General features: G+C 40.3%; 1 protein-coding gene across 1 annotated transcript in view; it reads left to right on the top strand.

Annotated features, from left to right (window-relative positions):
* The window catches only part of bach2b (BACH transcriptional regulator 2b), a 66,195-nt gene that overhangs the window by 10,098 nt on the left and 29,010 nt on the right, over nt 1–27,087 (top strand). Inside the window, exon 2 of the mRNA XM_088403112.1 lies at nt 13,563–13,817. Coding sequence (XP_088259238.1) covers nt 13,575–13,817 — 243 coding nt within the window. The 5' untranslated portion in view covers nt 13,563–13,574. The remainder of the gene's footprint in view (nt 1–13,562; nt 13,818–27,087) is intronic.

Below are 27,087 nucleotides of genomic sequence, written 5' to 3' on the forward strand. Positions count from 1 at the left end.
AATGAATGGATTTCCCCCATTGACTGCCTTGGATTAATGTCTTCTCCACCTTGTGCAGTAGCAAGTAATGCTTGGATCTGTGGTGTGGTTGGTTGTCCTGTTATATGTGAAAGGACAGGGGCCAACATCATTTGAAGGTGTCTTGCTTGTTGGTTCTGAGTTTCCAAGAGTGTTTGCAGCCATTTTGGAGCTATATCCGCCTCTGCTTGGCTTGCTGTTGCGCCTTGTAATTCCTCCGTCATTTTCGCTCAGTTTTTATTGTGTATTATGTTCACTTCGTCGCTACTTCCGGTTACACTCTTATCGTGAAGGGGCGGACCGGAAGTTGTGTGCAGCGACGCTGCGACCGCTTGACAAGATCTCCTCTACTTTCCACGTTCAATTAGACGAACGGCAACGCGTTTTAGCTCGACTCCAGTTGTTAATCCGTTCGGAGCGGAGAGGAAAACAGTCTTTTCGATTCTTTACGGAATAATTTTGTAGAAATATCCCACTTCTGACACCAGTTGTCGTGCTGTTACCTTCCACGTGTGATGGCGAAGCCAATACGCACACAAGTTACAATCACGAGTGAACGTTCTTTAAGTTATACTCTACGTTGTTCTTGGCCTCTAGTTCGGGCACAGACAGCGCTCAGCAGTATCTGTGCAGTGAGCCGTGAGTACCAAACAACAACCATAGAACAACAACTCGTCTCGCGATGACAACCGCTAACTGGATACGAATGTTACATTCAATGACCAAACTTGGCTCGGAAAACTAAAACAAGAAATTGGTACACAACTATAGATAGTCAACATTTATATATATATATATATATATATATATATATATATATATATATATATATATGTGTGTGTGTGTGTTTACATATAAATTTTATGAATTTAATTAAAAAAAAAACACCAATTACAGCAGAAAACTGCTAAATAACTAGTATCCCTTTACATGTGTTTGTTGCGTAACAGGTTTTCAATCATAAAATAAACAGCAGTGAACAGTTGCACTTTTTCTAGTTAGACATGATTAGTTTCTTTATTGTCTGACATTTAAGTGATGTTGAGGAGTTCATGTTTCTCAGCATTTGCTGTATTTAATGTTAAGGAATTTAAGTTCCTTAATATTTGCTTACTCATCTGGTTGATTACAAGTAATCAACAAAAGCCAACATGGAGTAGTATCAAAGACAAATTCAGCTTTGGGGACTGGGGTTTTGTCGGTATGTGATTCAAGAATGAGTGACAACTCATTTAAATGTCTGAATTTGTGTGGGTATTTAGTTTGTTTCTACAGTAAACACTGTGTGACCCTTATGTTGTTTTTGCTTAGAAAACAGCAGGGAATGAGAGGCAGAGAGTATACTATTGACTTTTGTCTCTTCTCCCACAAGCATATACTGTAAGAATGAATGAGTATTTTACCGGTGGGATACTGCTGTGGAAATATTGACAAAGAGCTGATAGGACCCCCAAAAAATCCTGGAATTCCCAGAGAAAGTGCTGGGTTGGAGAGTGAGTTGTAGCCTTGGAATGCACTCGAAAGAGCCAGTCTCTTATTTACTGAACTTGCTAAACCCTCCCAAACTCCTCCTAGTTCACTAAACCTAGTCTGTCCCATCATTACCCCTCTTTTCCTCTGGGTTTTGTTACAGCACCTAAAGAAGTGGTTCTCAAAGTGCCCTGCGCCCTCTTGGAGTGTGTGATGAAATATCAGGGGAGGTGCATAAACATTGCATCACAAGGTTGCATAACCCCAATTAATTAATAGGGTGACCAGAAAAGCAAATCACTCATTCGACTATGCATTATTGTGTTTTTGACAGTACCGTACATTGACTAGATCATACAGCACATTACGCTGTGAACACATAATGTGCCCCAAATGAGTGTGCTGCGAGCCAATGTGGAAAGCTTCCAGGCTTGTGCCGAGCAATAGAGTGTGCGTTTCTGGGGAAACGTGTGCCGAGGCTTGATTTATTTGGGGGAGGGATCGGAAATGTCCAAAGCCTCGCTGCGCGGCTATATCGTATGACAGATTCAGGAAGTGGTTCAGAATTTGTTGAGGTGCTTGACAGCAAAAACCAAGGCTTAGATAATAAAATGTGGGGCTTTGTGTAGAGTAATTTGAGAATCTGTCATTTGAGCGTTTGGATAGTGTTTTAACAGTTTTATTAGAGGTTGTTTGAAGAATTTTGAGGAGAAAGATTTATTACTAAAATTGGAAAAAATAACAGGTTGGAGCCCGGCAAGTAAGAGGAAATCACCTGTCAGTGCTATCAGTATCAGTGCCTTCCTCCAAGTTCCACAAGCAATTTTAGCGTCCTTTTATTAGATGATTTGCTGAGTAGTTATTTGGTCATGCATTTTTTTAATAGTACTAAATCCACAACCAGATTTGGGCTGCACGATTAATGATTAATGATGCTATGATTAATTAAGATGAAAATCGGCGATATTAACAATTAAAAAGCCAACTTCCAATACATGTCAAATCAAGCACTTTCGGTCATCCTACCACCAGGGGGCAAATGCAAGGTTAAGAAATCATTAAGCTTAAGAAATAGCAAGTGAGCAAATCCTGCAAGAACGCCTGCAGCATGGTTTATGCTTGACGCGCCCCGCGAGTTTGACACATCTCCATGCGTCAAAATGACGTCTTTTCGGCAACCACGCCACTTCGCGTGGTGTCCGTGCTGGCCAGATTTTCTGCAACGCATACTTTCTGGAATTTCTTTACCGCGTGCTGCACTTTTATGCCAAATTTTTCTTATTTCTAATACTTCCAAATGTATTTACTCAACATTTATGAAATAAAATTACTGGGAAAATGTGAAATGGTGAAATTATATTTAACAGACTTTGCACATCCTGCAACCTTAGAGCTATGTCCTAAAGTCCATGTGAAGTGAAAATAAATGCCTTGTAAGTTTGGCACACTATAGAGACAAATATATTTAGAGGAGCCGAGCCATACATTTTCTTTACAATATGTCCTATGCAGCCCCAAGTTTCTACACACATCATTTTCACTGTTGCGAGCGAACATGGTGGGAGAGGGTGTGGATCCAGAAGAAGGAGACTGCTCAAAAATAATCATTTCATGTCAAGATGAATTAACATACACAAGATTGGAGCCTGCAAAAAAGTAACAAATCTAAAAAGTAATAAACTTCGTACAAAAGAGTATTAACTCGAGAAGGGAGGGCATACCTGATGGCAGACAGGATGCGGCCAGCGGGATGAGTCAGGAGGGCGTCTGGGGCATCAGACAGTGGACACCTGGCGACTCCAGGCGGGCTTACTACCCGGACGCTGCTGCACACCTTAGCAGAGCCCAGCAGCCACGCTGACAGGTGAAGTTAGAGCCAGCCGCTGGACGAAGACAGCTGAAGACTGAAGTGGCCGCTGGACGCCAAGCAATGCCGGCTGCTGGACGCTGAGCAGAGATGTCTGCTGGGCACCGAGGTTAGGTGGCCACTGTGCGGCGAGCTGAGGCAGCCGCTGGGTGTTGACAGGCAAACATGCAGCCTGCCACTGGAGACTTGGCAGAGACAAAGGTGTCCGCTGGATGTTCATCCTTGGTGGCTATGGAAACTGACCTGAGACAAAGGTGGCCGCATTGGATGCTTACAGGTGAAGACGGACTCAGCGACTGGGTGCGGACTGGCGTGCACGGAGGCAGATGCTGTGCTCTCAGAGACTGAGACAGCTGCTGGAGGCTTGGCGTGGATGGCCACTGGAGGGTGAACTGAGACGTAGGCAGCTGCTTGAGGCTGACAGGAGACGGAGGCGGCCACTCGAGGTTCACAGGAGACGGATCTGGCGGCTGCTCGACACTGATTTGGGATGAAGGTGGAGGCTACTTGATGCTGACCGGGGATGAAGGCAGCAGCCACTTGATGCTGACTGGTGACCAAGGCGACGGCTGCTGTATCTTGACAGGGATGGAGGTCAGGCGCAGACTTGGAGCAGAGATGAGGGTCGGACTACAACTTGTAACGGACTCAGGGTCGGGCACTGACTTTTAACAGACTTGGGGGTTGAGCGCTCACTTATAACTAGGGTTGACTCAGGGGTTGGAGGCCGACTTATATTAGACTCGGGGGTCGGGCGCCCAATTGTAACAGACTCGGGTCGGCGGGTCCCAGTCGAGCCGCTGCTCATCGTGTTGAGAGGAGCCAGTTCAAGTGGTTCGGGCATCTGAGTGATTATACAGTAAAACCCCTCTACAACAAAACATGCTTGTGCAAAAATACCACCCATGTGAAAAAATCTCCATGCATTGAAGGCTTCCCTCTCCATTACTTCCTCATACAATGAAAAATCCACCTTTTGCATAATACAAAATGTTTTTCTCTGCATTTGTCTTGTTCTGAAATTCACTACAACAAAAACTAGACTGCAGCAAAAGTCTAGCTCAGTTTATCCTTGATGCGCTGGCACGTGTTTTGCATTAATTCAGACTGGTGCGGCTTTCTCGCGCAGACAGACGATATTCTCCCAAACTATAGGTGGCAGTAAATGGAGTCTACAGCATACAAACCACACTACTCTATAACACAGGTAGAGAATCCTGGAAGATTGAAATGATCTAAATTCTTCCTCATCTCTCCCCAACGTGCTGCTCACCAGGAGTTGATGACGGTATTTAGGTCACGCTAGTCCTTTTCAGATGAATCATAAAGGTGTTGGTATCAGCAAACTTCCATAAGCGATAGTTCGTCCGTCATGTTTTCCGCTCGTACAGAAATTCCGGAAGGTACGTGTTTTGTGGATAATCTGGTCCGAGCCGAGGAGCTTGGTTGGTGAAATAATGTCACTTTGATGCGCGGAGCTCAAGCTTGAACCAAGCATAACAATTGAACACAGGAAAAAAGTCATAAAGATGAAAGATGACTGGAGCAAAGTGAAAGACATTATGTAAAAAATTGATGTAAGTGAAAATGAATGCTGGTTGTAAAAGTGTTTTTCTTACGTTCTATGTGGGCTAGTTGGATGGTTTTGTTTTCAATTTCAGTCAGATTGTAGATTGCACAAGTTTTTTATGTTCACGCCCGAGACATAGATTTACTATTGTGAAAAGTCCCCTGTTGTAAAAAAAATTATGGCTGCAACCATGATTTTGTTGTAGAGGAGTTCTACTGTATAAAGATATATAGTGATTTTTTTTCCCCATCGTGAGTCCAGTTTCTCATGTAAATTTGTGCCAAGCACAGAAAAAAAGTTTAAAAATGTGAAACCTTACCTTTCGTGTGAGTCAACATCTGAAATCATGGGAGGATTGGCAGGGAGAAAATGGCAGAAAACAATACCGTACAAACTAAATGGCAGAAAACTACGCAAAGTAAATAGCAGAAAACGTGAATGTACAGTTTCTTAAAGTTCAAAATCACTTGCTGGTCTATGGGCTGGAGACAGGTGGTATTTGGTGGAAGGTAGAGAACTTGATAAATGAAAATTCTTCGAGGAAATGGAGGCATTATCCAGGACCAGCAGACATTTGGAAATCTGTTCTCTGCTAGATATTTCTTCAGGGTCGGACTGAAACACAGCTTGACCTACTTTCAACTCATTACTTGTTATGCTACTCGGACCCAGTGGATTCTGGCTTTGAGAGGGTCACTCTTAAGCTTCACGCAAGGCTAGGTGGCTATTCTTTATCATGTCACCATTTCTTGGTTGAAGTTGAAGTCTATGCACATAACAAATTACTCACTGAAATCCTGGCAATAAAGACAGCAGAGAAACATGGATTTTTTTTTTTTAATGTTAGGTGATATATACTTGTATTATTAGCTGCTTAATCGAAGTGGGTTCATAAAGTCACAGACGGACTAAATGAAAATATCAAATACAAGTAAAAATGTATATACAGTACATGTTATGGTTCATCTTAAAGAGCACTATGGTTTTATATATGATAGGTCATTACTTTTGCACTGTAAGCTACCATTGTGCAGGAAAAACATGCACAGGGCGCAGGCGCCAAGCCGGTTCTTATATTCCTGTGCGTATCCCACTGGGGGGGACCAAGGTTCCGCATTAATCTTACACATCATCTGAAGCTAAACAACTAGCATCACAACACGAGCTAACTAATGTGAGAACAGAACGACAGAAATCGTCACCAGTAGCGAATTCTTCAGATGTTATATCTTATATTGAGTTTTTCATAAACTAGGACTGTTGTATCCTGAGGTATTACAGTGTAGCGTTTTCCCTTAAATTGCATAAAATAGATAAACACTTATAAAGTGTTCCACATTCGGTCACTGAAGCAATCAGCAAACTTTTAATTTTAATTTTGCTCAAGCGTAGCAACTGGTCACTACTGCTTTTTAAGTTGCAGTGGTATTGCTTGCAAAAATAAGAATTTTTGTGTTGTGCGATTTTTGCTGTGGTCCATTCACGAGGAAGTCTGCGGGAGAGGACTGAGGGAGTCAGTATTTTTGTTATCTGGCACACAAGCATGAGTTGTGACTGACAGCTGCTTCGGATGACATGCCTGTTAACAGTTCTTTCTATTTCTTTTCTTCTAATAAAAGAAGCGATTGAACAGAACCATGACTGAGCTGTTCCTTTAACACATGTCAGGGTGTTACAGTGTTATAGAACACAAACTAATGGGTTTGGTCCTATTCATTTTTGTATTGGTTCACAAAACAATTTTGTGGGCCAGATTAAACCTCCTCACAGGCCGGATCCAGCTGTATGTCTGACACCCCTTGTCAAGACAGATAACGTCACATTATCGGCACCTCTGACTGGCTTGGCAGAGCAGTCATTTTAAATAATTGCATGTGCATATGTTCAGCGCGTGAAAAGCCACAGTAGAAAAGTTATACTTTTTCCAGGCTTTTTGTCAAGGTTTGACTCCCACCCCATTACTAGATTATCAGATGACATGAGAACCGTCCATTGCCCACGGCTTTAACAGCTCACAAAACTTGCTACAAATGTCTATGGTTTGGATCAAACAAATACTTACAAAGAATATAAACAATTGTCTGCCACTTTTAAATTGTAGGCCTGAATACTAGTATTGTGCATTGTTCACTGGTCAAGTTGGTGTTGGACAATACCGGTTTTGTCATGTGTGGGATGGATTGTGAATGAGACTAACGTCCTCAGACGCAGTTGAGCAAAAATTCCTTTATCTTTCATATTTTCAAATTTTCTCTGCAACAGGATAAAAACTTGAAAATTGTTGGTAAACGTTTGGAGAACATTTCTGACCTTGAACGAATCCTGACACGAATGTGCTTTTGCTACTTTCACCAGCACCTGCAAACCACATCCCCTCTGTGGGATAGGCACTTGAAAGTAAAAAACATCTTAGTGCCTGCACCCTGTGCATGTTTTTCCTGCACAATGGGAGCTTACAGTGCCAAAGTATTGACCTTCATATATACAACCACATTGCTCTTTAAGATGAACCATTATATCCATTTTTACTTGTATTTTATATTTTCATTTAGCCCGTCTGTGACTTTATAAACCCATTTTGATTAAGAGGCTAAAAATATGTCATCCACATGAGTGGTGCAAATTGTCTCTAACGCTTAAATTTTTTTTTTTTAAAATCCATGTTTCTATGCTGTCTTTATGCCAGAATTTCAGTGAATAATTTGTTATGTGCATAGACTTCAACTTTATCCAAGAAATGGTGACATGATAGAGAATAGCCACCTAGCCTTGCGTGGAGCTTAAGAGTAACTGTCTCAAAGCCAGCATCCACTGAGTCCGAGTTGCACACCAAGTGATGAGTTGAAAAGGTTCAGATACTCAAGAAGACATCTGTTGTAAAACAATCATACTGAGAACTGGGTGCCATGAGAAAAGGCAACATCCACCCACAGCCTATCATGTTACATGTCTTTTCAGTCATTGAGTCTCTCATCCACAAATAGCAGCAGCTTGACTCTCTGAATGCACACACATCACTTTTGTATTTGCTCTGATTTTTTCCAAAATACAGCTCAGATTTTTTTCTGTACAAAAAGGCCTATTTCTGTCAGTTTTCACAAATACAGTATGTGTTAGTGAGCACTTGTTTAACAGCATTCAAGATTCAAGTTTTACTGTCATATGCATAGTAACACGACACAATGAAGTTCTTATTTTGTTCACTTCCCCTGGCAGACTTACATTCCACACAATAACAAAGTAGGCAATAAAATACAATAATAAGCCATCCGCCTTACAGGTGTGGCAAGATGCTGATTAAAATTTTACATTATTAGTAGTGTATGTTTTGAATGGACAAACGTTTTCCGGTTCCTTCCTACACGTGAGGGGAAATAGGAGTGGGGCATTGCCATATTGCTCATTTCTAGTGTTTTGGAAGAAGTTAGTTAAGTATTGATTTCTCCAAAACAATATGCAAGTTAATATCATGTTTTTGATTCGGAAAAAAAAAACAAAACAATTGAGCTTTTAGTGAAAAATTCACTTCCTTTTAATCAGCTTGATTACTACTGAGGCTGCATGCAATAAAAGGCAGATCTTAAAATGTTTCCTTTTTTTTTATCCTTAACAAAGCACAATGCCACAAATGGGACAAGTTTTGAGGAGGCCTGCATTTATCATATGACATCAGGAATGTCCACGAGAGCTGTTGCTTGTGATTGCAATGTTTTTTTGTTGATGTTTTTTTTTCTTTTTCATATGGCATGACTTAGCCAAAGCCAGAGATGTAGATATCAGTGGTGCAACATTTGCTGTGCACTGGAGCCCAAAGATTGTTTAGGGGCCCATTAAAAATCACCCCAATATGTCCAGAAATTTTTCCATGACTGAATAGTTCAGGCTTGGTCATTCACACAAGAGTGGCTGGTATAGGAGTAGAAAATGATCATGGCACCTGTCAAGTCACGGAGAGACTTAATAACATGCCATGAGTCTTTAAAAAAAAAAAAAAAAAAAAAGTGTAGCAAGTGTTTGTACAGTAAGTATCATCAATGTTAAACTTTGCAAATTCAAACAAAAAAGTAGCTTCAAAAAGAAAACTTGAGCAAGCCGTGGCTGAGATATACAGTGTGTTCTCTCCGTCCAGGCCACACAAAATTTAGGGTTCCAGCTAGTTTGATTGCAAAAGCGAAATTGACTCCCAAAGTGTTCCGCTTTTCCTGGGTGAACAAAAGCCATCATCTCCACCACCTGCGCAGCCTCATAGGATTAATCCCGCTAGTGGTCTTGTCCCAGACCTAGACAGATCAAGCAAATGACTTTGCTGACCTCATTGCTCACAAGATAAATTTCTAATAAGTGTAAATTGTGGTATTTTAAAAGGCATTTTGAGAGGCAGACATGGCCAATTATAATTTTGAGTAATACTAATGACTAAAACTAATTTAAGCATACTATCCATCCATCCGTCTATCTATTTTCTAGAAACACCTATCCTCACGCGGGTCACAGGCTTGCTGTTGCCTATCCCAGCTGACTTCGGGCAGTAGGGGGGACACCCTAAACTGTTTGCCATCCAATTACAAGGCACACATAGACAAACAATTCCGCGGACCCAATCATACCTAAGGACGATTTAGTATGTCCGATACACCATGCACGTTTTTGAAGTGGGGAAGGAATCTGAAGTGCCTGAAGGGAAACCACGCGGGCTCGGGGAGAACATACAAACTCCACACAGGTAGGCTGGAGTGAGGTGGATCTGAACTTGGGTTCCTGAATTGTGAGGTGGACATGCAAACCACGTCTATCTATCTATCTATCTATCTATCTATCTATCTATCTATCTATCTATCTATCTATCTATCTATCTATCTATCTATCTATCCATCCATCCATCCATCCATCCATCCATCCATCCATCCATCCATCCATCCATCCATCCATCCATCCATCCATCCATCCATCATCCATCCATCCATCCATCCATCCATCCATCCATCCATCCATCCATCCATCCATCCATCCATCCATCCATCCATCCATCCATCCATCCATCCATCCATCCATCCATCCATCCATCCATCCATCCATCCATCCATCCATCCATCCATCCATCCATCCATCGTTTGCATATGGCTATGTGTTGCTATGTGCAACTTATGACTTGCCTTCACTTGCCTCACCTGGGAATTCATTGTTTGTAGTGCAGTCCACAGTCATGGTTTGATAAAGAGAGTGTTGGGTTTTGGCAACCTAAAACATTTAATAAACAACAAAAAGGAGGAAGACAACAAGGTTTTCTTTCTTGCAAGAAGAACGGACAGGAACCTGACCTTCTCATATCTCCTTCCGGTCTGGTCAAAGATCCTTTCCGCTCCTCTTTTTTTCATTTGGGTTGGCCCTATTTACAAAGGCATTGTTGCACTGAAGGTTTGGGGAAGACATGTAGCAACAATGCAAACAATTGGGAGACACATATGGCAATAATGCAAACAATTAACTTGCGGTCGTTGATGGTGTAGGTGCGAGTCCATGTTTTTATCCTGTTATTCAATAACACAAACACCAACCCTCATGCTTTGTAGGGGTTGCAGGTGAGAGTCCATGCTGTTCTGTCCTTGGAGACATCTCGTCTCCTCACTTATGCTTCACCAACAGCTCCAACAGAAAAATCCATGTCTACTAATATACATGTTGCAAAAACAAAAATGGGGTTACCTATATACAGTTATTCCAACAATCTATCTGCTACAAAAATGCACACGCATTGAGTCAAAATGATAAGGCATTACTCGCTTTTTTTCATTTAAACGCATGAAGAACATACTTTCTGTGTTTTGATTTCAGGTTTATAAGCAAGGTGTTGCAAAATGAAATGAAGGCAAGTACGTACCGTACTCATGCTCTGCAGCTGACTTGCGATGTGTTCAATAACCACTTCTCAAACACCTATTGAAATACCAATTCAGTACATCAAACAGCAATGACTACTGTGTGACCAGATTGCAGGACGAATGTGAAAAATTTATAATTTATTTGAACCAATCAAAACAGCCATATGTCAACTCAAGTTGGACGAGCAGGAGATACAGTACACAGTACACATACAGTACACATTTTTGTGTGGTTTACATCACACGCCTTCCACTCTGTGATTGGCAGAAGTTAAACTGTTCACTCTCCGCCCAGAAACATCTCATTCAAAACAAAACAAAAGCCCAAAGTACAGGCGGAGGAAGGGAGTCGAGGGTGTGAATCCAACAAAAATATTGAGATAGCTTTTTCTTCTAGATTATTGAATGTAATTTTAAATCCACAATATTTAACTTTGAATTAATGTAATGTAATTCTGTCATTGCTTTTTTCAATTCATTTTAGTCCCATACAAAACCACAGGGGCCATGCATTGAAGCAATACTTGAGACATTTGAAACAGCGAGTCCAGTCTATAGATAACACTGTTTCTATCACATGTGTGGCGTGTTACCATATAAGACAGCAATATGACTCACCCTACTCACTGACCTACTCGGTGGGAAGTCATGATTCATGCAAGCTGCATTTAAGCAGGCAGGAGCCTAAAATAATCTTGCATGTCGTCATACAAACACACACACACGCACACACACACGCATTACTTGTTTAGTCTTCCTCACCCACCCTTTGACACCGATAGGCTCAGCTGGTGTTGGTAGCAAATAGTGGGGGGCATTGAAAGTTGTCACAGCAAAGAAGGGAATATTAAGATGACCGGATCCGCACTGAGACCTTTTTGAGGTAATGCAAATGCGTGCTTGCAGTTACCTTATTACTGACTTGATTGGGAGTCTCTTTAGGGAATATGTGGAAATATCACTCACCTGCTAATTTATCTTATTTTGACTTTACACTTTACATTATTACATTTCGTTGAGATATGTACCGTCCATTTGTTTTTTAAAGCACCAATAAAAACATTCCAACCATTTATTATCAACCATCATCAAATATACTGCTACCACATCAAAAGTGTAAAAAACAAAAAAACAAAACATTTTTTAAAACACGTACCATGTGTAAGATATAAATAATGACTTTGAACCAACATAAACACAGCACAAGGCAGGGCTGCTCTATTTACATCGTACAATTTATTCACTATGTGCTTTACACAAGCAAGATGCAACAACCAAAACAAGGACACTTGTATTTGGTACCTTTTTTTTTAAACAATGCATCTTGGTAGTAATGTAATATTGGTAGTAATGCCTGATTATGTCTCTTCTAAATGGTGCCAGTTTTATACATAACACACATTTCTGTGGAAGGATGCAAGTTGCATTGGTATAAAAACACATTATGTTAGTGGTTCCCAATTATATTTTGCCAAGCCCCCCATATGAAAGAGAAATATTTTTGCCCCCCCCCCCACTCAACGTGCTGACTATAAATAAATAAGGTTATTATCGATAAAAATTGTATTAGTATTAACCTGTTTCTGTTTTAATATTAAGAAAAGAGAAACGTACAATAAATCAACTTTCAACTCACTATTAATTACTGCCTCATATAAGGTGTTTGAAAATTTGTCAAAAATATTCCAATATACACCTATTAGAAGCTCATCTTGTGAGCGTTGTCTTCAGTCAAGTTATTAACGAGTCTGTAACAGGTCAATTTTTTTCCGAATTAATCCCTTGAGGCTGCACAGGTGGCGGGGATGATGCCTTTTGCGCATCCGGAAAAAATGAATGCGGCAGAAGGGTCAATGTCACTTCTGTGATCGAACTACAGTATATGGAAACACTGACTCTGGTGGGACCCACAGTGGCAGAGCGCTACGTTTTGCATGGCCCGGACTAAAACGTGTATTTTCCAGCCATGGTTTGGTTATGTTTCCTTTTGTGTTTTCCTTTTGTGCACAGATTTTTTTTTTTTTTGGTTTGATATTACTAAAGTTGACGACAATGGAATTTATGTCCGAACGCTATCCGTTTGTTTCTTTCAACTTATGGCATGTCATCGAGTCTCTTAGTGACCAACTGGTGCCGACGTCAGATGGTCGGACAAATTATCGTTTCCTCCACCCATAGCAACCATTCAGCTTGACCGACTGTCAGAGAAATCACTAAAAGAAGACTAGGACAAGCCTAGCTGCTAAGCAGCAAAAAGAGTAACTCAGAACAGCCAAGATTGACTTTTCTATACCATGGAATAGGGAAAAAGCCTGGGCGAATGAACTCGTGCGTTCCCCTGCACTAATTCAACGCCCAAGCGCCCCTGAGTGGTTTTTATTCATTCAGCAAAGCATTGCACATTACAAGACATAACGAAAAGAGCCAGTCGGGCGCCACCAACAGCTGGGCCAAGGTCCCAGCTCACACTTTCCTGCGTCAACAACTTTATCTAAGGACTGGGGCGAGATGAACTAGGACTGCACACATGGATAGCAGTGCACACTATTCTAGACAAGAAATAAGCACATAATGATAACAACCTAATATATGATTTCCTTCACACTGACCCAACTCGAGCAATTCAATCTACCAAACAATTCTTGACCTTTTATTCATATATTTTTGTTAATGGGCCCCTACATACTGTAGCAACGTCAATATTTACACTTCTGCAGCTGGTATTTTTAATTGTAAACTTCATCCTCTCTGTTTTCAGATTGTAAGCAGAATGTCCATGGATGAGAAGCCTGAAGCCCCCATGTATGTTTATGAGTCAACAGTTCATTGTACCAATATCCTCCTCTGCCTTAATGACCAGCGGAAGCAGGATATCCTGTGCGATGTGACAGTTCTAGTGGAGGGCAAAGAGTTCCGTGGGCATCGGGCCGTTCTGGCCGCCTGCAGCGAGTATTTCCTCCAGGTGTTGGTAGGCCAGGCAGAGAATGGCTTCACAGTCAGCCTTCCTGAAGAGGTACGTCCATCAAAAACGGCATTCACTGATACTTTTTGTCTACAACTATGGATAAGCCGCCTTGTTTAAGGCATTGCCGCTGGAAATCTTCCAATGCTGCAATAAAAGAGCAGTATGCACCAACCAGGCTCTCTTCAAATTCTAATTCAGTCTTTATCACTTACACACTATTTTGAGAAATAAAATTCATCGCATGAATAAAACACTGAATTAATGAATTAATTCTTCAAATCGTAGAAACATCTTGGCGAAAGATGTTTACTGGTGCAACTTAGTCCAGTATTATTTTTATATTACACTGAGTTACACTGAGTTAAGTCTGACAACTACTTATAAAGAATTTTGTGCAGGATAAAAAAAACTGATCTCAATTTTTCTCTATCAAGTCAAGTATTTTCGCTATAAGATTGTTGTTTTCTTGAAAAAAATATTAATAGTGTTTGTAGGTAAAAACCACTCAGATGGAATAGTTGCAAGTTGAAACCAAAAAGAAAAAAATGGCACAAGACAAAATAGAGCTCACAAAGTTAAACAGTAAAGAGAAAAGCAATCATTTCATTCTATGATAGCTTTCTGTTTGCAAGTACTGCTACCACTGACCTATTGGGAGCTGCATACACCTTTCACTGAATGGCCTCAACTGCGATTGCACAAACAAGTTGCCGCATATTGTAGCTTTAGTTGAGTCAAGTTGTAATCAGCTCTTCTTACTGAAGGGTTACTCGAGCTTATCAGTGAGTAGAATTCTGTTCATGTGGAGGTCTAGCTGTGAAAAAAAAAGACTTGAGTGTTTAAAGCTGTGTTATTAGTGCATCTGAAGTTGTTTAATGTTTTCTTAAATATGAGTTTATTGGTACTGACATTTCTAATGAGGAAGTAAAATGTCTTGCTGGGAAGCTGTGCTTCTCAAACTGTGTATTTTTATTAAAAATTTCTGAGCTAAAATGAGCTTGTCCAAGTCCTGAAATTCAAGGGCTGAAAATAAGTCCTGCTTCCTACAGTCATTGAAATACTTTGATTTGATAATTAGAAAGTTATATTGAATAGCATCGGTACTAGTAGGAGTAAAACTGGTCTTCATTTGCAACAATATGGCAATCGAAATATCTTGAATCCTGAGTCCTAGTTTTGAAAATGACTTGCCATAAGAGCAGTTTTGATGTCCCATGTATATACTAAATAAATTAACAAAATGATATTTGGTTGTTCAGAAGCAGACTTGTAAACAATAAAGATGTGAGTTCATGTCCTCCCGAGTGTCTGGTTCGTACTTAACTGCACTGTAAGAGGATTACGAGACACTATCTGATTTAATCCTATCGATGTTTGTTTGTGTGTGTAGGTGTGTTTGCGTGCGTGCGTGCTTGTGTGTGTGTGTGTGTGTGTGGGTGGGGGTGTGTGTGTGTGGGGGGGTATGAATGCTTACCTGTCTTTACCATGCCAATGAATATAGTTTCAAAAGTAATATAGTCGTGTATCGTAATGCTTGAGCAACTTTTGGTGTTTGATCAAATTAATAGGAAAAAATATTCTTAAATTAAAAGAATAATGTGATTTCTAACAACCACCATATCATGATGGTATGACAGTGAACCTCAATAAACAGAAGATCAGCCACAATTAAAGCATAATCTATGCCTTTTTGTCCAGCACATGTCTCAAGATTTTTGCCATAAATAAAAAGTAAGAAGAATATAAATGAGAATATAATCTCAATATAATCTAACATTCTTTTTTCCAGAAATATCTTCATATTTTATTTCTATAACATGCATGTCTGTATATAGAGATAACATGCATGTATGTTTGTGTGTGTTTAATTCTATAACTTTGGACATTCATTTCAATTTTATATAGCATTAAAGAGAAAAAATTATTCAGTTCTATTTTCTTCCTGGCATTGCTGAACACTGCTAACTTTGCAACCAAATTTAACATATTTCTCTGTGTACAAGTCAACCTTGCTTATAATTTGACCCCTCCTTTTTTTTTACTTCAATCTGGGTGAATTTTACAAAAACGCGATTATAAATCTACTTTAGTGGTTACTTCGATCATGACTGTCCAATTATAATAATTGTTAAATAATAATAATTAATTGTTCAAAAATCGTCCAATTATTAAAATGACAAAATTACGGTATTTTTAGACACATTTCTTCATCGCATATCGAATAACATATAGTTGCGGTTAAGGGGGGCGAAAATGAGACAAGTGCGAGGCAATGTGCGCATGTGCTTAGACACAAATGCTGAAACTAATGTTGCAACAATTAATTGATTTGAAGTTTCATTGTTTATTTTTTGACACAGCTGATTATTAATATGCTGAAAAGCCCTAAAAGTCATCATCTAATATGCCAAATAGCTCCTCCCATTTAATCGTCTTCGGACGCAACCAGTTAATTTGAAATAGAGGTCTTTGGAGATGATTTGCTGATCATCTCACTTGGTATATTATCCGAAGCTTTCTTTACCCAAGTGATGACTGTGAGTGTGGAAGGTTGCCCTTTGGTGTTTCTCCCCCCAATTGCTGACATCCACACCGGTTTGTTCAAGCACACGGCTAAGGGCTGAAGGAGATGAGTCAAGCCGTCATTTTCTTTTCATAATGCACCAAGGTCTGCCAAAAAAAATTATCCAAGTGACTTCGTTGTTGACAACAAAAAGACAATTAGGCGCCGCTTGGCGGAAGTGCATTTTTGCATGTTCTGTGCAAAACCTCTAAAATGGATGCATACTATATCAAATTAGAGGTCAATGTAATCATTTTAAGGCTTGTAATTGACAAGCTATTACTCATTTCGCTTTTGAATTTATGTTATTCAAACACAGCTATGTGGAAAAAATTGTTCTGTTTTTAGTTATGCAACTATAACCCCCCCACCCACTCTAAAATTGGGATTGAAAATTAGGAAAAAAAAAAACTCAATCTGTACTCAGAGAAATACGGTAGATATACGTACGTATGTATATATATATATATATATATATATATATATATATATATATATATATATATACATATATACATACAGTCGGCCCCCCGTTTACGAACACCCTGTTTTACGGACAATTCGATTTACGAACGTGGACCACGGAGATTTTCGTCCCCCACTTACGAGCAAACCTTTCGTCTTACGAACAATCCGACATGCCGGCCATTGTGTATGCAAATATATTTTCACTTAGTTGCGTCAACAAAATCAGCAGTTGACGCTTGTGACAGTAACGTGAACGCTATTGCTCTTACAACGTCACAGTCACTGTCTCAGTCACGGTGTCAGTCACGGAGTCAGTCACGGAGATGCCAATATGCTATTGGTCGATTAAGGTCACCCGGTCTCACTCACGGAGATGCTATTGGCCGACGTCACGTCAATCACAGAAATGCCCATATGCTATTGGCCGAATGCCTTTATCTAGCTTGATGGCACAGCTGGTCGGGATGGAAGGAAGGAGAGAAAATGAGTGAAAAACGGAAGGAAGGAATGTTGTGAAGACTTTGCAAACTTTATCCGTTAGAAATAGCTTCTAAAATTGCTAGTAGCGGTAAAGGAAGAAGTAAGAGGATGATGACAATAGAAACGAAGCAGGAGATAATAAAAAAAAAAAAAAGAGGGAGGCACACGCATAGTTAACCTTGCTTGTGACTATGGACGGAACCGCTCGGCAATCTTCTAAGGGCAAGACTTTCCTTGCCGGGGTACGGACCAAAACAAAATGGAGAGGCTTCTTCTATTATGGATTAAAGAGAAGGAAATTGCCGGTGATATGTTTTAGCATCTCCGTGACTGACACCGTGACTGAAACAGTGACTGTGACATTGTAAGAGCAATAGCAAATCAGCGTAACTGTGTTAACTTTGCGGGTTGGTCTCTGCTCCCCTCCGCCTCCACCCAGCTCAAGTCACGTCGCTCCAAAGGTAAATATAATTTTTCCTTTGTATATGTTATTTAATTTAACTGTACAGTAGATTATGTTACTCATTTTTAATATGTGTATAAAGTTGTGATGTTTTTACCTAAGGTTTTTGCACGTGTTGCACGCATTCACAAATTAACATAGGTTTGGATTGCCCGTCATACGAGCAGTTCAAGTTACAAGCGTAGCCGCTGAACGGATTAAGTTCGTAACCCGGGGGCCCACTGTATATATATATATATATATATATATATATATATATATATATATATATATATATATATATATACATATACATATATATATATATATATATATATATATATATATATATATATATACCATTATTGCAAATATAAACACTTGTTCGTTTTAGTAATATTCGTGCTGTTCCATATCATAAAGCTGTGAGGAGAAAAATTGTGAGAGTAACATAATATTCAAGATAAGATAACCTGTTGATAAAAATTTGAGAGTTTAACCCCTGGGTATCTGGGGATTTTTGACAGCTTGGTCTCTTGGAGCTGATCACGTGAGCAAAGGCTCACACTATGTAGATACACAGACGGCAATGTAGAAATGAGCAGCTTTGGAAATCTGACTTTTAACTAGATTTCTTTTGTAATACATTGAATTTTCAAGTGTATTGTTATTATATAAGAGGCTTCACTTTAATTCGATGTCCGGGCATATTCGTTTATCAAAGTCTTCTTGCTCAGAAAAAGAAAGAGCGCCAACAACTATCCGTAAAATATGCGAGTGACAATGTTTCCAACCTTGTATTACTATATTAAAATTATTGTTTTAAACCAATTTTGGATTTGAAAACAGGTTTTGATATTTGGTTTTATTCTATAGTTCAGTATTGCATTATAAAATAATAAAAAAAATAAAGCTGACCACAGATTTCATGTTGCGCGTGTTATTTTTGGTAATATATATATATATATATATATATATATATATATATATATATATATATATATATATATTATATATATTAAACAATTTTAGCTTTAGAAGCCGCTTTGGCGCAGATCTTCAGGCATGAGTTATCCTGGGACAATTCACCAATAAAGCATCCAAGAGGCATCCTAAATTAATGCCCGAGCCACTTCAAATGGCTCCTCTCAATGTGGAGGAGTAGTGGCTTGACTGAGTCCCTTCCGGATGACTGAACCTCTCAACCTGTTTCTAGAGCGCTCTTATAATTAATAACCCCCCCAGTCAATTAAATATTGAATTCCCCTGCCCCTGTGTCTGGAGTCCAGGATGGATCTTTTTTTCGGCAAAAAAATAAATAAAAATACCGTAAGGTATATATAAAGAAACCTTTGACCTTTAAAACGGGGTCTCCATCATCCAGGCGAGGAGGAAGAGGGGGCATAGAGGGAGTGCACAGTGAGCTCAAGATTACCATCTTGAGCAGAGGGACGTGAAATTTGACAGCGTTGGGATTAAAGATGGCTTCTACTTTGAATGGGCTGATGAACCTGAGGCCCAATGTGCTGGAGGGTTCAGCGAGGTGCAGGTCTCGAGTGGACAGCCATACTTCTTGTCCATGACGGTAGTTCTGCACCTGGGATCTCCACCCGCTTGCCAACTGCTGGTTTCGATCTACTGTTCGTGCCAGCGCTGCTCTGGTGTCCCTCCAGACCTTCTGGGATTGTCGTAGGTGGCTCTAGATGGACACCTCTTTTCCCATATGAGGCGAAGACAGGTGGTTGGTAGCCGAAAACGATGAGGAAAGGGGGCAGGTTTGCATTATGAATGTATTACACCCAGGAAAGGTGAGTGGACCAAGAAGACAGGTTTTGTTGGCAGACGCACCGCAATGCGGCTTCCAAGGCCTGGTTATTATGGTCGGCCTGTCCATTGGACTGTGGATGGTAGCCAGAAGTCAGGCTAATCGATGCTCGCATGGCTCACCCGAATGCCTTCCACACCTGGGAGACAAACTGTGGACCTCTGTTGGAGACAATCCATCAGAATGCCGTGAAGTTGGAACATGTGTGGATCAGAAGTCTTCCCATTTCCAGTGCCGAAGGTAGCCCCTTGAGAGCCACAGAATGTGCCATTTTGGAAAATCTGTCCGTAATTGTCATGATGGTGGTCTTTTTCGGGAGACCGGTAGTCCCGTAACAAAGTCCAGGGCTATGTGGGACCAGAGTCTGGACAGAACCAGAAGCGGATGAAGCAAGCCGGCTGGAGATTGGTGCGGGAATTTTTCCCTGGCGCATACTGGACATTCCAAGACAAATTCTCTGACATTGCGCCACCAGCCCGGCCACCAAAAGTGAGGACTGATCAGGAAGACCATCTGGCTGATCCCCGGGAGGCAGGCCAGCTTTGCAACTCAGAGGTTTGAAGCTGGGATCCCATATAGAGTTTTTCTTATGGACAGTGTGCGTGGCCCTGTCCATCTGCTCTCTCCACCTGCTCCTCTGATGCTGATCACTCGTTTGCCAGGGATGATGCTCTCAATGGGACTTTCGCTGGAGTCTTCCTCATATACGCTGGATAGGGCATCCGGCTTCCCATTCTTCAAGCTGGGCCTAAAGGTTATGACATAGTTAAAATGAGTTAGAAACAGGGCCCATCTTGCTTGCCTGGGATTTATGTGGTGCGAAGCTAAGCCAGGTTCTTGTGGTAGGAGAAGATGGTGATTAGATTGTTTTGTTTCCTCCAACCAGTGCGAGGACGACTGCCAGTAGTTCGCAGTTACCCACGTCGTAATTCCTCCCGGCTGGACTTAAAAAATGGGAGAAGAAAGAACAGGGATGAAGTTTACCATCAGCCGGCGATGGCTGCGATTAACACCGCACCAACACGTGAGTCTGACACGTCTACCTCTACCGTGAATAGGAGGTTCAGATTAGGTTGTAATAGCACCAGGGAGCTGGAGAACCTATGTTTGAGGTCGGTGAGTGCTTTTTCTGCCTCGGGCCCCTACGCGAACGGCATTTTGTTATAAGTGATTTTTGTCAGGGCTTCAGCTCGCATGCTATAGTTGCATATGAAGTGCCTACAGAAGTTGGCAAACCCCAGGAATCGTTGCAGTTGTTTTCTTGTTCGAGAAGGCCAATCGACCACAGACTGTATTTTGGCCGGATTGGATGGAAGTCGACCCTTCTCTGTGATGAACCTGAGGAACGGTATTGAAGACGGAGTGGCTTGAATGCGTGTAGATACGGCCAGTGCCCACCAGATTTCCATAACGTATTTGTCGTGCTGGCTGACCAGCTATCCCTGGCTGACCAGTGCCTTGCAGACCTAGGTTCAAATCAAAGCAACAACAAAAAGTCTCTATTGTAGAGTCTTTAGTCCAATAAAATGCAAGGCAACAGGGGAGCGGAGTCAGCAGGAGAACGACTAGAAAACAAACTAACAACAAAAATGGTCAAACGTGGAGGAAAGGTAAAAGACAAAGTACAAACCAAAATCCCCTTGAAAGAGATCAACTCTGGATTAGACAGCTGGGAACTTCTCAGAGGCTTCTCGGAGAGTGGCAAAGGAATAACCCGGCGTCTTTTTCCTGCTCCTACTGCACTTAAAAGTCCTTGATGACAAATTGCCGCCAGGTGTGCAGCTGGTGACTCCGCCCCCTCGTGGTGGACGGAGAACCCTACCTGAAGGGCAAAACACAATGAGTGGGTGTGTGACACTGGTTTAGGGTATCCCCGCCTGCTGCCTGAAGACAGCTGCACGCTTGCATCCCTAGTGAGGATAAGCGTCTATAGAAAATGGTACACATAGTCATTGCCATCAGCACCTCGCTTGGCACTTCACCTGCACTTCTAAGTGTAGTAAGATGCTGCTTAGCTTTGATGACATACTCTGTCAGTCTCTGTATCGGCTTTCTTCAGCGCTGTTTTGCAACGTACAGAAAGTCAAAGTGATGCTTACATTTGTCAATATATGTAGTGTTCAGTCAATACTGTGAAATTTTCTCGGCCCTTGTCTGTTACGCTTTAACACAGAGGATACTAAAAGGTGGATCCCAGCCTGGATCCAGACAAAAAAAATCCAATTGTCAAATTTATTAATAAAAAGAGCATGCAACACGTGAATAACAAAACTCAGAACAGCAATGTAGCAAGTGAGGATAATATACAGCAAAATAGAACTTAAATAGACATAGAAAATCCTATATAACAATACACAGCAAATGCGAAAGAGGGAACAAAGCCAGCAGGAGAACAGACTACAAGCTAAAGTCTGGGCATACAAAGTAACAGCACAAATACTCACAGATCAAACACTAGGCATACAAGGAGACTAGAATGAAAGAAGATACACAGAAGATGCACTATAATGCGATGACATCCTCCCACTTCAGCTGCACTTAAATAGTCAGGTGATGACTCCCGTCAAGAAAACCCAGCCTCCGCAGAGATAGCCATATTAGGAAGTAGACAGAGTGGGAACATGACATTGTCTTTCGTGTCTCTGAATAATAGCCCAAAACTTGTATTGTCAAAGACTCCAGTTGGCTCTGTCGAAATGGTCACTTTCAAACCTACTCCATTCATACAGCACACCCTTCTTTCATCCCAGAGCCTCATTCCTCTGCTATCCTCTTGAAAATCAGACAATTGCTCTTGCCTTTTTTCACCATGGCTTGCTTTACTGTCTGTTAGCTTAGGTGTAGCCTCCCGTGGTGATCCTACCGCTAAACTAGCTCTACTTTGCAGCTAACTCGCTATTGTGGCTCCATTATGCAAATATAATGAGAATCAGATTGTCATGCTGCATACCCTTATACAACTCAAGGTTATATATGAAAAGTTATACCTTTTTCCTGGTTTCAGTATAAATCTAGTTGTGATAGAACTAACAACTTCTCTCATTAGCCAACTGGCGTAGTTTATTCAGCAACACACAGAGTGCAGAGTGGGGAAAATAAAACAGAAGGCAAACCCTCTCTTCTATTGTCTTTCATTGACATCATGTCAATGACCAGCGCCCTTTGTGAAAAGCAAGCACAATATAGTAACGTGCCGCTATGAGTCAACAAGCCAAATGTTCAGGCCATGTGATGTCAATCACGTTTGCCATAGCATTTCAAATGATGGACCAATATAAAAAGGAATTTAAATGGTATATTCCATCACATTTACATTTGTTTGTGACAAACCGCAGCTAGGGTTACTTTCTGTTTCTAATGTAACCAAACCAAATGCAAATCGAGTGTTGCTAGACTCTCAGTTTTGAACATTTGGTCATTTTAAGATTGGCCAACATTTGCAGAAAAAAATACAGTAGGCCCTACGATATTAATCCATTCCGCTTGCGATCGTAACGCGAATTCGCCGTGCATAGTTAATTAGCTGATGCGTGTAAAACCCCAGGTACAAACATGAAAAATGTACATACATATTAAAAATTGGGATCAAAATAGTATTGTGACAAACCGCAGCTAGGGTTACTTTCTGTTTCTAATGTAACCAAACCAAATGCAAATCGAGTGTTGCTAGACTCTCAGTTTTGAACATTTGGTCATTTTAAGATTGGCCAACATTTGCAGAAAAAAATACAGTAGGCCCTACGATATTAATCCATTCCGCTTGCGATCGTAACGCGAATTCGCCGTGCATAGTTAATTAGCTGATGCGTGTAAAACCCCAGGTACAAACATGAAAAATGTACATACATATTAAAAATTGGGATCAAAATAGTACAGTAAGCACTACTTGAATATAATACAGTGGACCCCGTGTTACAGCGTGCCCGGCTTACGTTTTTTTCATGTTGCGATGTGGAATATTGAGTTTTTTCATCCCTTCTTTACGGTATTTTCCCGGCTTTGCGACAAAAACAACTGTCATGAACCTAAGGGGTTGGATGTACAGTGATCCCTCCTACTTTGCGGTCTCAGATATCACGGTCTCAGTACTTCGCGGGTTTGTCCAGGAAAAATTAAAAATATTTCAAAATAAAAAATAATTTAAAAAATGCGCAAAAATCGAAAACAAATTAAAAAAGCAAAAAAGTACATTATGCACTACTGTATTAATCAAATAACTAAGTAATATTAATTGATAACTATGTTAAGAACTCTTTAAGCGTTAGAGTTTGTGACGTTTTTTTTAATCTTATTTTGAAATACATGCTTTTAATTTGTCAGGTCGCGTTGCATTTCCGTTTCCTGTTTAACGTTCTCTCTGTGTCATTCGGCTTGTTACGGTGACTTAGTGAATGACAACGTAAGCTCATATTTATAGTTTATTATCATTTATGTTGATGACGCACGTGACTGCCTATGTTTAGTAAGCGATTAGTGTTTATTCTGTTTATGTGTTCGTTTGTGTTGAGGTTGCACTTTATAGTTAGTTTTATTTAGTTGTTGCTAACCCGTTAATGTCGGCTAAAAATACAGTAAATTCATAGATTAAAGTTTGGCAAGTGTTTATCTGTTAGTTAACTGACTTTAACGTTGTTGATTTGTCATTCAACAGATACTACATGATACACCATACATGAGCCAAAATAAATGTGAAGTTCAACGTGATGACTTGCATACTCTTTCACCGGAGTCTTGGTGCAGATAACCAGTCCTGAGAACAAATTCACAACAAACTAAGTAATATTAGTTATTTAATGATTATACAATAATGTTAATAAGGATAATGTAATGTTAAATAATAGGAGAAAGGAATTAAAATACTCAAAAAATACAAAAAAAAGGATTGTTTATGGTTACTGCGGCTATATTGGGGCGTACATAGAAATCTAGGAACTGATATCCTTCTTGTGGGTTTCAGACTTCGCGGGGGGTTGACACCCCCATTAGGGGGTAGGAGGGTAGGGGGGATCACTGTATTTGTGTTGTTTTGCCTCTATCTACTAGTGTTTTTAGGTAATTGGTCGACCTCACTCCTTTCAAAATGGCGGAAGGGTAAAGCTTCGTTGGATTGTGAGTGGTTACAAAACTGTATTTATAGTGCATTTTACTGCTTTATTCAAAGTTGAGTGGGTTAACCTTGGGTCCCAAGATTGCTGGTGATGTTAAAGACAGAAATAAGAAGATGATTTATATGGAAATTAAGCTGAAGATACTGTATACATGTATATAATTAAACAACATCATGAATAAAATATATATAAAGGATTTATTTACCTTTGAGCAACGAGCTTGTTACGGCCATATTCCTTAGTGAGAGTAGCCTCGGCAAGGCTAGCTTAGCCTTCTTAGTATTTCTTGATTATCTTTAGGTTTGTTTTCATATAAATCATCTTATTTCTCTCTTTAACATCACAAGCAATCGTGGGACCCATGGTTAACCAATTCAAGTTTGAATTAAGCACTAAAATGCACAATAAATACAATATTGAAAGCACTCTCAGACAAGATAAAGTCTTTAGGCAGCCATCGTTGTGACCCCGTGCGCTGACCAATAGCAGACCAGCATCTTCGTGACTCCTGCAACGCCCACCAATAGTAGACCAGTATCTTAGGAATGTAAGTACTGACTGTATGTACTGACTGCCAAAAGGCGAAAAAAATGGTAGGGACAGAAAAAAATGTCGCAGTCCACATCGCAAGGTGATAAAACGTAAGGCAGGGACGTCATAAACCAGGGGTCCACTGTATTATTATTTTTTATTTTATTGTTTATTTCAAAAATACAATGCACAAGAAGAACAGTGTCACTGTACTAGTTTAAATGTGTCTGTTTGCGTACAGCTTACTTACATTTATATTACCTTACGTGCATATTAAAAGTGACTCTAAAAAAAGAAACGAGCTCAACTTACCAAAGGGACTTTTTTTGGCTAGTCTCATCAGCTGCTCTCTGCAGGTTTAAATTTATATCCACTTTGACATGCGTTATTACTCCGCTGCTATAACTGCCACAGCAACCTAATGAGGCAAACTTGTGAGCCACAGAGATTTTGTAATATTATAGTATAATAGTAATATTTTTTTTTTCTTTGTTTGACTTACTAGTTTTTTAAACACACATATTCTATGCTTGATAAAAGCTACTGCTAAATTTACTTCTATTAGCATTTATTTACAAAGTTAAAAAAGTAGAAAAAAGTAATATTTGTGAATAAATGATCAATTTCATAAAAGAACAACTGTGTTTGAATTTTGTTTTCTGTGTTAAGGTTTATGTAAATTATAACATACCATACAATAGTCCAATTAGTAATAGTAATAGTAATGAATTGTTGAATTACTCTTAACAGTACATTTGTGTACATTGTCTAAGAATAAAAATACTTGAGTGCATGCCCCGACAATTATGATTTGAACGGGGCATTGGGCGGCATGGCTTGGTGGTAGAGTGGTTGTCTCCCAGTCAAACGGCCGTGGGTTCAATCCTCCGACAATCAAGACCATGTCTAAGTGTCCATGAGCAAGACACTAACCCCCAATTGCTCCTGATGCTGCGTCATCAGTACGTAAATGACTAGTTAGTCTAAAGCGCTTTGAGTACCCGGTAGAAAAGCGGAAAGTCGAAAATGAAAAACACTCAACAATCCAGTGGTGGATTATTTAGAGGCCCCATGGACAGCGTGTTTGCAAGCCAAGTTAGCAAGCCAACCCCTTTGCTGGAACTCTATCTAGTACACAAAGTTTTACGAATATTGTTCCAGTTTATTCATTAAAAAAAAAGCTTTCTCTCGCACCTGAGCATTAACTTCTTCAAGCTCGGGTCCCTTACCTGAAGCCTGTGGGTTCTGCGGAGGATGTTAGTTGTTCCTAGTTTTGCTCACTGAGATGTCAGATGTTGTTCCTGGTGTCTGCTGGAGCCATCCATCCAGCTTGAGGGTAACCATCCCCAGATTACTACAGGTGCAACTGCTTGCCTTTACCCTCCATGTTTTCTCTAGCTCTTCCTTCAGTCTGTGGTACTTCTCTACCCTTTTGTGTTCTTTTTTTCCGGATTTTGCGATGACTTAGAATTGCGACCTCTATTAAAACTACTGTCTTCTGATGTTTATTCACCAGTACTAAATCAGACTGTTTGACTATCACCAGTTTGCCTGAATCAAAACATCCTGCAGGATCTTGTGCTGGTTGATCTCTACCACTTTTTGAGGTTTCTCCCTCCTTGATTCTGGGACCTCAAATTCATATTTGGTACAGATGTTCCAGTACACTATTCCTGCTACCTGATTCCGCTGCATATATGCCTTGGCCATTAGCATTTTACACCCTAGTGTCATGTGCTATATACCCTCTCTCGGGCTTCTTTGCACAGCCTGAATCTGTGATTCTGTCTGGTATTTTAGAACCCTGCCGGTATTGAGCTTGTGTTTAGGGCCTGTTCTTGTGCTGCCACGATTAGGGCTTCCGCGCTGTCTTTCTGTCCAGCCTTTTTTAGCCACTGGTA

This window comes from Hippichthys cyanospilos, chromosome 20 (assembly GCF_059441005.1).
Source record: "Hippichthys cyanospilos isolate Australia breed blue-spotted pipefish chromosome 20, RoL_Hcya_1.0, whole genome shotgun sequence".
Classification (NCBI taxonomy): domain Eukaryota; kingdom Metazoa; phylum Chordata; class Actinopteri; order Syngnathiformes; family Syngnathidae; genus Hippichthys; species Hippichthys cyanospilos.